A 13,757-nucleotide genomic window follows, 5' to 3' on the forward strand; every position below is an offset into this window, starting at 1 on the left:
CAACTTTGGATTCCATCTGTGTAGGCAACTTGTTGCATAGTTGTAGGAGTTGAGGTTGTTGCCTTTGTGTAAAAATCACTAAGAAGCTGAGTCAACTGATCAAATCTTGCATTCATGTAGCTAACTGAGTCAAGTTCATAAATCCTAGCCTTCTTTGGCTCAAGTGCTCTAGGATTTCCCCATAAATGGGTATTATGAGCAATCTTCTCTAATAAATCATAGCATTCTTCACTTGTTATTCTCATGAAATCTCCTCCTGCTTGTGAATCAATTGTGTTTCTTATGGTTGGAGTAACTCTGGTGTAGAAATTCTGAACAATCATCCATTTGGGTATTTCATGATGAGGACATTGCCTTTCAAGCTCCTTAAATCTCATCCAAGATTCATACAAAGTTTCATCATCCCTTGGCTTAAAAGCTACCATCAAATTCCTCAAATGAGTAGTCTTCCTGTGGGAAAATTGAGATAGAAAAGCTTGAGATAGTTGCTCCCAAGTAGCTATAGTAGCTTGTGGAAGTGAGTCATACCACTCTAATGTCAATCAAGAGAGAATGGAAATAAGGTAAGCCGAATAACTTCATCTGAAACTCCAGGCTGCCTTTGTGTATCACATATCATCAAAAATTTCTTCAAATGAGAATGAGGATTTTCAAGTGGACTACCTCCAAATTATGAATTCTGAGCCATTTGAATAAGACCAGTCTTTAACTCAAATTGATTAGCTCCAATAATAGGTCTGTTATCTCTCACATCAGCACATCTAGGAAAAGCATAATCTAACATGGATCTTCTCTGAGGATCATTTTGATTAACAACTTCATTCTGCCTATTTTGCTCATTTCCTCCATTATCTCCACCAATAGCTATATTTTGATTCTCCATATTTTCAATTGTCTCCTCTTGGTCAAATCTTTGTTGTTCTTCTTTTTCTACTTCCTTTCTTCTCTTATATTCCTTTTTGTTGGCTCGACAAAATTTTTCAATTTCAGGGTTGAACAACAATTCAGTATGACTTGCGCTTTTCGATCGTCTCATAAACAAGAAAAGTACTTGAAAAACACAAGGAACAGCAGTGAAAATAAAAGAAAATAAAAATTCTAATTGGCTTAAAATAATTAAAATCCAACTTAAAAACAAACAAGTCCCCAGCAACGGCGCCAAAAACTTAATGTGTGCTAGCTGTGAAGTAGCTTCCGCAAGTGCACGGGTCACAGTAGTATAGTTTTAAAAATAATATCATTCCCACAGGAAATTGTGCTTAAATTAGAAATAAAAGGATAAGGTAATTAGAATGGTAAAATTTAAAGATATTAAAAATGAAATTTAAAATTAAAATTGGTATTTGAGGAATTTAAACTAAATCAAACAATTAACTAAATTAATTAAACTAGACTACCAAAATTTAAATTGAAATTGCTAATTATGAAATTGGGAGGAATTAAATCTAAATTCAGTAAAAATTAAAGTGATTCTAGAGATAGGGTTTTCAATATTGTTTGCATGTGGTTTATCCCTAATTTAGCCAAACACATGAGAATTGCAATTTTGAGGGAAATCAATTCTTAGTTCTTTGAAACCTTTTTCAAGCATTTCAAAGTTGGTATTCATTAAATCAAACCCTATTTTCACGGTATTTCAAACCTAACAAAAACCCAATTAAAGCTCTAATTGATTTTGGAAAATCCCCTTAATCCTCTTAGCTTATCTCTAACACCAAGAAAACTAAGTTTATTGCAAGATTATCTATCCCAAACATTCACTTTTCAGTCCATCTGTCAAGGATTAAAGCTTAACTTAATGAGGGCCCATTCATCAAGCAAGGCAACAAGCTCACAAGTAATAAATCAAAATGCAGCAAATCTCATTTAAATGACTAAATCAGTTCAAAAAAAAACTACAATACAAAGCAATATTTACAAACCCATCTCTAGAATCTCAAATATCTACTCACAAATCATGGTTTCAAGACAAACCCAAGTATAGAAATGAAGAAATAATGAAAATCTAAGCTAAGGAATAGAAAAACCCAAAGAGAATGATGATGAATCGCATCGGAGAGTTGCGTAAATGTCCTCTCACGCTGCAAAATGATTCACGTGCTCCTCGTCCTCTCCTTTTTTCTTGCCAAAAATCTCTCCCTCCTTCTCCTTCTTTCTTGCAAAATCTCCCTCTCTTTCTCCTTATGGAAAGAAAGAGATAAAGGAGCTTTTATATGGTTCAGAGGTCTGCCCTAGAATGGGTAAAAAGGCAGAAGATTCTAGAGAAAGTGATGTATTAAATCAGAGGAATGAAAATGCCACGTCAGCCATTTTCAGTAAAACGACACAAGCTGAATCAGTTATGTCGCGAGTTGTGAAACCTGCTGCCCGAGAAAAACTGCATATCTGATAATCGACACAACCTGTGACACAAGCTGTGTCGCAGGTTGTGTAACTTTCGGCCTCTTTAACTCAACTTAAAAAATTTTTATAATTCAACTCTAATTTCTTCCAAATGGCTGCTCTGATCAAAATACATCAAATTTCTCCAAATTTAACCTACAAAACAAATAAATTCCAAAAATTAAACTAAGAAGTGTAAAATTGCAAAATTAACTAAATATATGCTAATATATATGGTAATAGCTATGAACAAGGGTAAATTATGTGCAAAAATTATACCTAAATGATGATATAAAATGCATGCATCAATTATGTATTAATAACTCAATTCAAAATTTAAATGCTAATTCAAGTATGACTTTTTAAGGAAATAATTATATAAAATTATTTTAAGAACTGGGAACCGAACTGGAATAATACCAACCGAACCGAAACCGAACAACTGAGAATTGTACTGAACTGAAACCGAAACAATGAAGAACCAAACCGAAACCGTACCCAAATTTCAAAATTCTGGTTTGGTTCTGGTTCCTAGGCAAACCCCGAACTGAAATGAAGCCGAACACTCATAGTGACTGAGACTATTAATTTTCCAAATCCAGGTGGATCCAGGCTCAATGTATAAGGCTTAGGATCCACCAATAAGCAAGCAAATTGCAGCTTACTGTTTACACTATTACAATATTGTCTTTTAAAGACATATCTTGAGATAAATAAAATATTTATTGCTAAAAACTTTTATTTTAGGCAAAATTTTATTAATTTCTAAATATTATATTATTTATTTCTAATAACTCATTTTTCTTAGACAAAACTTATTAGTCTCTAAATATTATATTGATTTATTTCTAATAATTAATTTTTAAGGTAAAACTTATTAGTCTCTAATTTTATAATTATTTATTTATAATAATTAATTTTTTGAGGCAAAACTTATTAGTCTCTAAATGTTATATTATTTGTTTTTAATAATTATTTTTTTGAGATAAAACTTATTGATTAAATGTTATATTATTTGCTTCTAATTCATTAAGATTAACTTCATTGATATAAGAAGTTTTAAGGTTTTTATTTTTTTAATTTGTCACTAAAAAATTCCTTTTTTCCATATTAAAAAAATTGTAATAACTAATTAAACTCTCTCTCTCTCTCTCTCTCTCTCTCTCTCTATATATATATATATACACACACACACACACACACACACACACACACACACACACACACACACACACACACACACACACACACACACACATATATATATATATATATATATATATATATATATATATATATATATATATATATATATATATGTATAAGGTGTGTTAAGTATATATAGATTATGTTTAGTTAAATAAAAAAGTGATTTTAAAAATTAAACATATAAATATTAACACATATATACTTACATTGTATAATGTTTGTATGTATTAAAATGAAATATATATATGTATATATTAATCTATAAATTAAAGTTTTTAATTAACATATTGTTATTAAACATTGAGCTAACACGTGTTATTAATTTCTTAAGAAAAAAACTCAAAATTTTTATAAAAGTATTTTTACCATTATGCTACAAATATTTTGATCATTTGAATTTATTAATTATACATATTAATATATTTATTTTTAATTATTATTTTTTATTAAATTTGTTCTTAAAATATATAATTACTAAAATAAATAAAATAAAATTTGATTTATTTTGAAGTGTACGTCTAGGCCCAGTCAAATCCCAATAAGACCGCTTCGAGTTCAAGGCTAAAATGGCAGCAGCACTTCAGTTTCATAGCATTACTCATTGTGGGAAAACATTGTAGATATTAATAATGGCTGCCACCCAACTATTTGTGTATACATTCTCTCATAAGATTCAGGCAATCTTGTTCTATTCCAGGATGATGCTGAAAGGGTTATTTTGTGGCAATGCTTCGACCATCCCACAAACACTATACTTTCTTCTTTGAAACTTAGGCTCCACTAGAGAACCGGCCTCTAACGCCTTGAAAGTTCGCCAATGATCCAGGAATTGGGGACTGGTCTAACCAGTTAAGACCACAGGGGATCCCCTTAGATGTTTTTGTACAAAGAATCAGCGGGTAAAAGAGTAATTTCATTTTAACAATTGGCAAACCTATTATAACAAGTCAAAAAGACTTTTTTTAAATGTAAATTAAAGTAGAGTAATATTATTTTAACAAATTAAAATTGAGTGACTAAAATAAAACAATTAAATGACAATTGATAAAATTTAGTCTATTCCAATATGTGATTTGGTAGTTAACTCTTTAACATGAACTTACTTTAGTGGTTATCAATAATTAACTTATAGAACATTATTTATAAAAAAAAAATTATTTATAAAAATAAATTAAAAAGAGAAAAAAAAATTTGCATATGAAATTATGGTCCTCTATAAGAATGGTAATTTTGTCTCTGGATAACAAAACTTTTTTTCATATTAATTAGGTTATGCATGGCAAAGTGTAATGTAATGTAACGTAATTAACAATGTAATGCAATCAAAATCGTAATTATCATTACATTTCTATATTTGATTATAAAATAAAAATATAAATAATATAATCTAATGATAATTTTGATTTTAATATTTAATTTATTTATATAATATTAATAATAAGTAGTAATAATTGCAGTGATTGATAGTCGAGTGGTAGTGGTTGCTAAATGATAGTAATGGCGGTGGCGACAGTGATAGTTAGATAGTGATAATAGTGGTAAAGTAAGTTAGTGGTGATGGTATTAGCCAGGTAGTTGTAGAGCTGACAATGTTTAAGTGGTGATAGCGATGGTCAAGCGACGGTGATAGCGATAGTAGTAACATGGTGGTGTTAGTGGTTGTGGTGGTAGTCATAATAGTAGTGGCAATGGTGACAAAATAGGGGTAGTGTGGTGGCAATAGTTATGGCGGCAATAGTGATGGCCGAGTAATGGTGGTGGTGGTGGTGGTAGTATTGATAATAAATAAAAAAAAAATCTAAATAAATAATCATGATTATATTAATTTTTATATGTAATGATTATTACGTTATTTTAAATATAATTGATTATGTTATATAATTATCATTTTATTACATCAAATTTTTTTGCGTTACCAAAAAACATAATCAAATGTGCAATATAATTTTAATTACATTACAATTTTGATTACGCTAGGTCAAACATAGCTTACAATTAGTATGATTGGTTTTCAATTTTCTGTTCATTTAAAAATAATAATAAAAAAGCAGAAGTATTGTTGTTTTCATTTTAAAAGCTTTTCTCATAATCATTTTCAAAACAAAAGCCATAATTGAGAAATCAAAATTCTTGATTTTATCTTCAATTTTTCTATTTACATCCATTAAAATTTATTTAATATATTTTTTAGTATGAATCATTACAATATTAATAACAAATTATATGAAAAAGTGAAAACTGTGCTAAACGAGTGCAAATTACATTTAATGAACTATAAATTGTAGTTCTCTATACTAATAGAATGCTTTAATTGAATGTTTTACACCCATTTGAAAAACTTTTTTATTTTTTAATTTATGCTTCTCAAGAGTTGCTTGTGCTCCAAAATCCTTTCATTTATTCTTTGTGTCACATTTCGTGTTCCCCTCCTTCTCATCCTTTCTTTCTTTAAATTTTCCCACTCCTCCTCACCATACTCTTATCCTTTCCTGCTCTAATGGCTGCTCATCACTCTCAGGCAATGTGTTTTTGGTAGATTTGCCAAAACTTTGATACCTTATGTCTATGATTTTCCCAAATATTAACTGCACGACTACACTTTGTGGGATCTATGATCACTCATTTGGCATTTTATCACTGGTTTGTCATTCCACATATGCAAACCTATATGAAATCACCGGGTTAAGATATAATTTGTCATAATAGACACACACACCAAACTAGTCCAATTAATTTGGACTTTAAAAACTTTTGATTTCCTTTGAAATAAATTATTCAGAAGAAAAAAAAATCAATTGAATTCTCAAACAATTATTTTTTATTTTTATTTCTCTTAAAATGAAAATTTTTTAAGTTAAAAAGAATTAAATTTTTTTTCATTCTAAATATAAGATTGACAAAAAAGAAATCAACTAAATCGAATTATTACAAAATTTTAGTTTTTAAATAAAAAAAGAACAATAAATCGCAGGCTACAAAGCAATGTTTGAGTTGAAATTCAAAACCTCACATCCTAACTATAATTTTTTTTTTTTTATATAATTTTTCATCAACATGTATAGACCATTTCTGAGTGGTATCCGAGCAGCATCACGACTAAACTTCATAGACAATGAGCAACCCAAGAACCTGGAGAGCACAGAGACCATGAGCACTCCAACAATTATTCTACTGAAAGCAAGCTTGAAGACCATCAAATCAAAGTAAAAGGTAGCGAAAGAGTAGAAGAAAATCCCTTTCTCCATAAATACATGAATGAGCATTGCAAGAAAAGAGAAACATCATAAAGGAAATGGTTAATTTGATGTGGTACGTGTAAAGTGGGGAAAAAAACTGTGCGAAGGGAGACGGAAGACAAAATAAAACCTCAAAGGAAAAGACAATAACACCTCCAATTAAGCCAAAGCCACAAAATTACACTCCAATTTCACTGTACAAACAATAGTAAAATTTTTCGGATGATTTTTATAGCTGTTCTTTGAATTTTGTTCTGTATTTCACTTATATTTCTTTACTTTAATTTGTTACAAAAAAATTCTCAAATTTTAATTTTATTTCGAAAAAATTACTTTAGCCTGTAATAGCAACTTTCCATATTAAAAAAATTCCTCTAAGCTATAGCATGATATTTACAAATATAGATTCAACACTTCCCAATAAAGAGTAATATTCCTCCTTTACAGGAAGCGGATCGTTGTGATAGCATTAACATTTTTGTGAGAAGTGTAGATGGCGGTTGAAATGGCTGGTGTTTTTTTAGTGTGAGAGGAAAGGAGACAAAAAGGTAATTTCATTATTTTTTTTAACCTAAAAAACTTTCTATAGCAGGTTAGAGAGATTTTTGTAAAATAAAAATAAAGTTCAGAGATTTTTTAGGAATAAATTAAAGTTAAGGGACGGAAGTGAAACACGGAGCAAAGTTTAGGGATAGACTGTAAAATTACTCAAAATTTTTCACAAAAAATTACGTATTTTAATGTATTTAATCATGTGGAAACAGGTGCATGAAAGAAGTAAATATGAGGAAAAATATTTCTCAATTTATTTTTAATTGGCACAAACTTGACTATAATCCATTGGGTTCCAATGTGAAACTTGGCCAATCCTTCCTTCCAAGATCAAATATTCGACATTTCTATTTCCATCATAGGTAAATTATTTTGCATGAATCAATGGGACGGTTGGACTCAGATTCCCAAAGTCCGTACTCTTTCTTTTCCTCTGTTAAGTATTGCATTCTCATGTACTATTACTCGGCTAAAATTATCTATGAGTTTGAGTCTGCTTTAAGCTAGGCTTATTTACTGGTCTGCTTGGGCTATAGGTTTGGTGCATTTTGTTGTTTGGGCTTCGGCCTCATCATAGCCAGCTCATGTATTACTCTTCAAATGAAAATCTAATATTAGTTCCAAAAAGGAAAAAAAAAAAAGGAAAAGAAAAATTGATGCCTTCAAAATTAGGTTCTGTTTCCACTAATTGCAACTTGATTATGTAAAAACATATGGGGAAAAAAGAAGTTATAATGTGTCATCTCATGTGGGCTAGATGTTCATGGAATCCAGTTTGCAGGTGTCCATTTCTCAATGAGAACGACAAGAAGCTTCACATCAGTTCATGTAGAAACAAGCTAACAGCTCCATTAAAACAATTGGATTTGTTTTGAAGTGTACGTCGAGACCCAGTCAAATCCCATTAGGACCGCTTCTAGTTCAAGGCTATAATGGCAGCAAAACTTCAGTTTCATATCATTACTCCTTGTGGGGAAACAATGTTGATATTGATAATGGCTGCCGCCCAACTGTTTATGTATACATTCTCTCACAAGATAAGAAGTTGTTCCTGGATTCAGGTAATCTTGTTCTAATCCAGGATGATGCTGAAAGGATTATTTTATAACAATGCTTCGACCATCTTGGGCTCTACCAGGCTCTTGCTTAATATGGCACATTCTCTTATTGGGTAAATTATTATTTACTTTTTAAATTACATCATAATTAATAAATTATTTTTTATATCTTTAAAATTACTTTTTTATTATACATATAAAGAAAAAAATTAAACTTAAATCTTTCAAATATATATATATATATATATATATATATATATACATTTACTATATATACAATTAATAGATTGAATTGATTGGACAAAACATGGATTTTATATCGGGCAGGTGTCTTGAGCTGCCGGCATTCTTTTGTTCTTTATCCATAATTTTTAGAAGCTAGCCAGCTAAACAAGATCGAACTGGTCTGGTCCTACTACACCTCTACCTTCGCGTTGGGCATGTGCCTAATAATTCAATAGACCAACCAAATTATCGTAACTACTACTTTATAATTAAATAAATACAAATTTTATAGCATGTTAAATATATATATATATATATATATATATATGTGGTCTACGTGTCTATTAATTAGTGGTAAGGCCTTTATTCTCAAGGGATGGGATATCCATCGATGATCAGCTACTATATAATAAAAATGATATTAATAAATTATAAATACATATTTGCAAAAAATATTGATAGTCTAGCAATTAAATATTTATCTTAAAGTGGTAAAAAAAATTAATAATTTCTTCTATAAAACTTGGGCTCTACCAGAGAACTGGTCTTAACCGGTCTCTAACATCTTGGAAGAATTCGCAAATGATCCAGGAATTGAGGACTGGTCTTACCAGTTAGACGACAAGGGATCCCCTCAGCTGTTTTTATTCAAAGTATTAGGGGTAAAATGGTAATTTCATTTTGACAATTGGCAAACCTATTATGACAAGTCAAAATGACATTTTTTAAATGTAAATTAAAATTGAATGATATTATTTTAATAAATTGAAAATGAATGATTAAAATAAAATAATTAAATTAAAAATTTTCCTTCTAAATATGAGATTGACAAAAAAAAGAAATTAAATTAAATTAAATTATTACTAAATTTTAATTTTCAAATAAAAAATATATGAAGTTTTCAATCTTAAAATAAATAAGTGGAGAGATTTCTTAAAACATCCCTCGTACTACAGTTTGATGGTGAAGGAGGACCATGCTATTGGCCCATAATAAATATGACAACAAAGCAGAGAAAAATTCAATGTCAAAACTTCATCCCTGGTACCTTAAAGCTGACAAAGAAATCAATAAAATTAAGTGTGAGGCTTATTTTTCCAAGTTTGAATGATTCAACTTGTTACTCCATGTGGCACATCTACCATTAATTTTTTTGGTTCCAAGTAGCATCAACCATTGTTGTTATCAATTATTTAGATGATTTAATCCTCGCATGGACCAAATATAAGTTTTAGTCTAGCTCCAAGATTTTCCACGTGTCATGTCATGGTGGCGCAAAGTGTTGGGAATCTGTTGGGTTAATTTTATTTGTGGTTATACAATATAGGTGGTTATATAAGTGAAGTACCTTAACTACAATTTATATTATTAAAATTTTTAAACTTTAATTTGAATATTATTAAAAATTTTGTAATTTGATATTATTCATTTGAAGATTAACTTATGATTACATTTCACTCATTATCCCTTAACTTAGATAAGCATACCACATACGTCTCTCAACTTTAATTTACATCATAAAAATTTCTAAATTTTAATTTAATATATAAATAATTTTTAATACAAAATGTGTTAAATAATAATTTAAATTTGAATATATTATTTGGCAAATGTGAGAAAGAAAGACAAAAACTATATAATATCAACCGATGCAATCCATTTTTAATTAGAGCGTGAATATCATTAAAATAAAGTAAACTAGTATATTATCAATTTTCTTCCATTAAAATAAAATCAAAGAATTAAGATAAATTATATGTGAATTATTTAGACATCAACCTAAAATTGAATTAAAAAGTAATACAAGTAAAAATAATATTATTAATTTTTATTTAAAATAATAATATTAATTATATAACTTTTAATAAAAAATTAAATAATTGATCAATTATAATTATTTATAAAAATATTATACCATTTTTTAAAGTACGATTTTTATTTCAAAATAAGTCAAAAATAAATAAATTTTTAAAATTTTAAATTACCTATAAAAGTTTGAAAGAAAATTTATATAATCATAATTTATGATTTACTGTAAATACTTTTATAAAATTTTTTTAACAAATAAATTAAAGTATAAATTTTTATGATGCAAAACGAAGTTCAGGAATAACTATGATACACTCATTTAAGTTGAGAGACAATAAGTGAAATTTAGTCATTAGTTAACCTACATATTGATATAGTAAGTTACATGGATTTTAATACACTAAAATTGAAATTAAGGTATTTTTATTACACAAATTAATTGCTTTTTCTTTGCATTGTTTGCTCTTTCGTCTTTTTTCATCTGAGGAGGCCGACCTCTATGTGATTGCTGTTCAGTGATTCCCTCTACCCCCTTTGGGCCGAGAGAACCTCCATCCCTGTCCAATACGTAGGTTGTGTCCTCTCCTCCTTCGGATGGGATGGGGTTTTGTTTATAAATAAGGTTTTGAGTGGATTTTTTGGTGGTAGACCATTATTAATTAGCGAGGACGTCTTGTTAGTCTAGTATGTTGGGTTTTGCTTCTTTGGTTGGATTTCTTGCATGCAAGAGATTGTTTTATATGTGTGATATTTTTGCTCTAGGAGAGGAACACATTTTTAGAATAATGACATCTCAAGGGTGCTTAGTTGGGTTCGCCTTCATAGCCGACCCTCAAGGCTTTCATTGCCATTTTGAGCTGTGCCTCATCACCCTCCATGAGCTGTTGACCTTACCTGCAATGGTGATCTGGGTTACACGATCTTCTTCTCTTTGGTGCTTCATGTCTTTTCTTTTGCATTGCTTGATCTTGCCGTTTGTGAGTTTATTGATTAGGCAATGGTTTTGCTAGGACTTCCTCAGGAATCGTCATTGTTTTCTTATCCTTGATTTGGAAGGGCTTTGCCCCTATGATCCACTTGATCATTGTTTCTTCCCCAAACAGTGTTGCAACATTCAATTTGTGGTTCAACCTATTTTCATTTGGGTTACTTGAATAGATTAATTAGGGTTTAGTTATCTGATGGGGCTTGGGCTCTTATCTTTTAAGTCTCTTTGTTGCTTTGTAGATTGGACTACTTTTGATGGGCCTATTATTGTATAACCCCTTCTTTTTATTAATTAAACTCTATATTATGAGGCAAAAAAAAAAAGGAAATTTATTATACAAATTAAAGTTGGACATCATTGATACAATCAGCAAATTGAGGGACAAGTGGTGAAAATAACCCATATTTGAGAGTAAGCACTGGTGTCTGGTCTTCCATGTCTCATGCCTTATGTATTGGTAAATCCTATCTACTGCAATTACACTGTCATGTTTGGTATGATATAATCAAAGTTATGATATAATTATGATTATATTGCATTTTTTATTATGTTGTTTGGTACAAAAGAATTTGACATAATAGAATGACAATTACATAATATAATCAATTATACTAAAAGTAACATAATGATCATTACATATAAAATTAAATAAAATCATGATTACTTGTTTTGATCTTTTTTTTTTTATATATATTGTCAATACTGCCACCACCATTACCACTACACGCCTATCATTACTACTACCACCACCACCACAACCACTGCTACCACCACTAACATTCTGTTACCACCATCGCTATCACCGCTACCACCATTATTGCCACTTAGCTACTATCACTTATACTACCACTTAGCCACTACCACCACTACTATCTCATCTTGCCACCACCACCAGCTAACTATCGTTGTCACTGTCACTACCACCACTTAGCCACCACTACCACTCAATTACCAATCATTAGCACTAGCACCATTATCATCACTTAGTCGCTATCATCTCTATCATCACTTAGCCATTACCACTACTGCTATTTCACCTTGCCACCGCCACCATTTAATTATCATTGTCACCATCACCACCCCCACTACCACTTGATTACTAATCATTTCAACCATTAATACTTATTATTAACACTATAAATAAAATAAATATTAATTAAAAATTATTATTGTGTTACACTATTTAGATTTTTATTTTGCAACCAAACACAGGAATGGAATAACAATTATATTACATTAAAACTTTGATTCCATTATATAATTAATTATATTATATTGCACTATGCTCTATCAAATATAACCATGCGATTGTCTTAATCAGTGGAACTATCATCAAAAGTGTAGTTAGTTTCTTTCCATTAATTAGGCCAAATTACAAGAAAAATTTGCTAAATTTGTGCTACGTGTATCAATTTTAATCATATGCTTTGATTTTGTTAATTATCAATTTTAAACTTCCAATTTGCTATATTTTCCAATAATTCTTGGGAACATCCTCATTTCTATCACTATTCAAGAAGTATTTCCTGCAAGATACAAATTATGAATCATGTGAAAACGCTTCCCATTATATTGCTGATTGTCTTTATGCATCAATTTTGCACTTCACTAGACACCATAACCATTAACCAACCCATTGTAGATGGAGACGTTATAGTTTCTACAGGGGAAACCTTTGCACTTGGTTTTTTCAGTCCAGGTAAATCGAGCTACCGTTATCTTGGAATTTGGTACAACAAAATTTCCGAAAAAACAGTTGTTTGGGTCGCAAATCGGGATTCTCCTATCAATGATACATCTGGTGTCCTCTCAATCACCAGTCACGGAAACCTTGTCCTTAACAGCAGAAGCCAAACGACTCCCCTATGGTTCACAAACGTTTCGGCTTTGCCAACAAACAATTGTGTAGCTCAACTCTTAGATTCGGGAAATCTTGTATTGTTTCATGGCGGAAATACCATATGGCAGAGCTTTGAACACCCGACAAATCACGAGCTTCCCATCTCAAAACTCGGGCTAGACAGAAGAAAAGGTCTGAACTTGTTCCTAACATCTTGGAAATCTTCAGATGATCCTGGTACTGGCAATTTCTCGCTTAGGGTCAACCCTGAAGGTTATCCGCAAGGGTTCATATACGAGGGTCATGTTCCAAAATTTAGATTTGGTCATTGGAATGGCAGTAGTTGGTCTGGAATACCTATAATGCAGAAAGTTGGATTTATCTTCAACTGCAGCTTTGTGAACAATGAGAATGAGATTTCCTTCTCGTGGAACACTGCATATGGCTCAATCTTGACA

The 13,757-nt window shown here is 30.3% G+C and overlaps 1 protein-coding gene and 1 non-coding gene across 2 annotated transcripts; both read left to right on the forward strand.

Annotated features, from left to right (window-relative positions):
• The first annotated feature begins 333 nt into the window (after window positions 1–333).
• LOC131170921 (small nucleolar RNA R71) lies at window positions 334–440 on the forward strand. Its single transcript, XR_009141685.1, has one exon. It is a non-coding gene; the product is annotated as a small nucleolar RNA R71 (small nucleolar RNA).
• Window positions 441–12,861: 12,421 nt separating this feature from the next.
• LOC131170463 (G-type lectin S-receptor-like serine/threonine-protein kinase RKS1) lies at window positions 12,862–13,757 on the forward strand (the record flags this gene model as incomplete). Its single annotated transcript, XM_058129490.1, is given in 1 exon segment — window positions 12,862–13,757. A coding segment is annotated over 1 exon segment (756 nt), but the record flags the coding sequence as incomplete, so codon positions are not given.

This window comes from Hevea brasiliensis, chromosome 11 (assembly GCF_030052815.1).
Source record: "Hevea brasiliensis isolate MT/VB/25A 57/8 chromosome 11, ASM3005281v1, whole genome shotgun sequence".
Taxonomy (NCBI): Eukaryota; Viridiplantae; Streptophyta; class Magnoliopsida; order Malpighiales; family Euphorbiaceae; genus Hevea; species Hevea brasiliensis.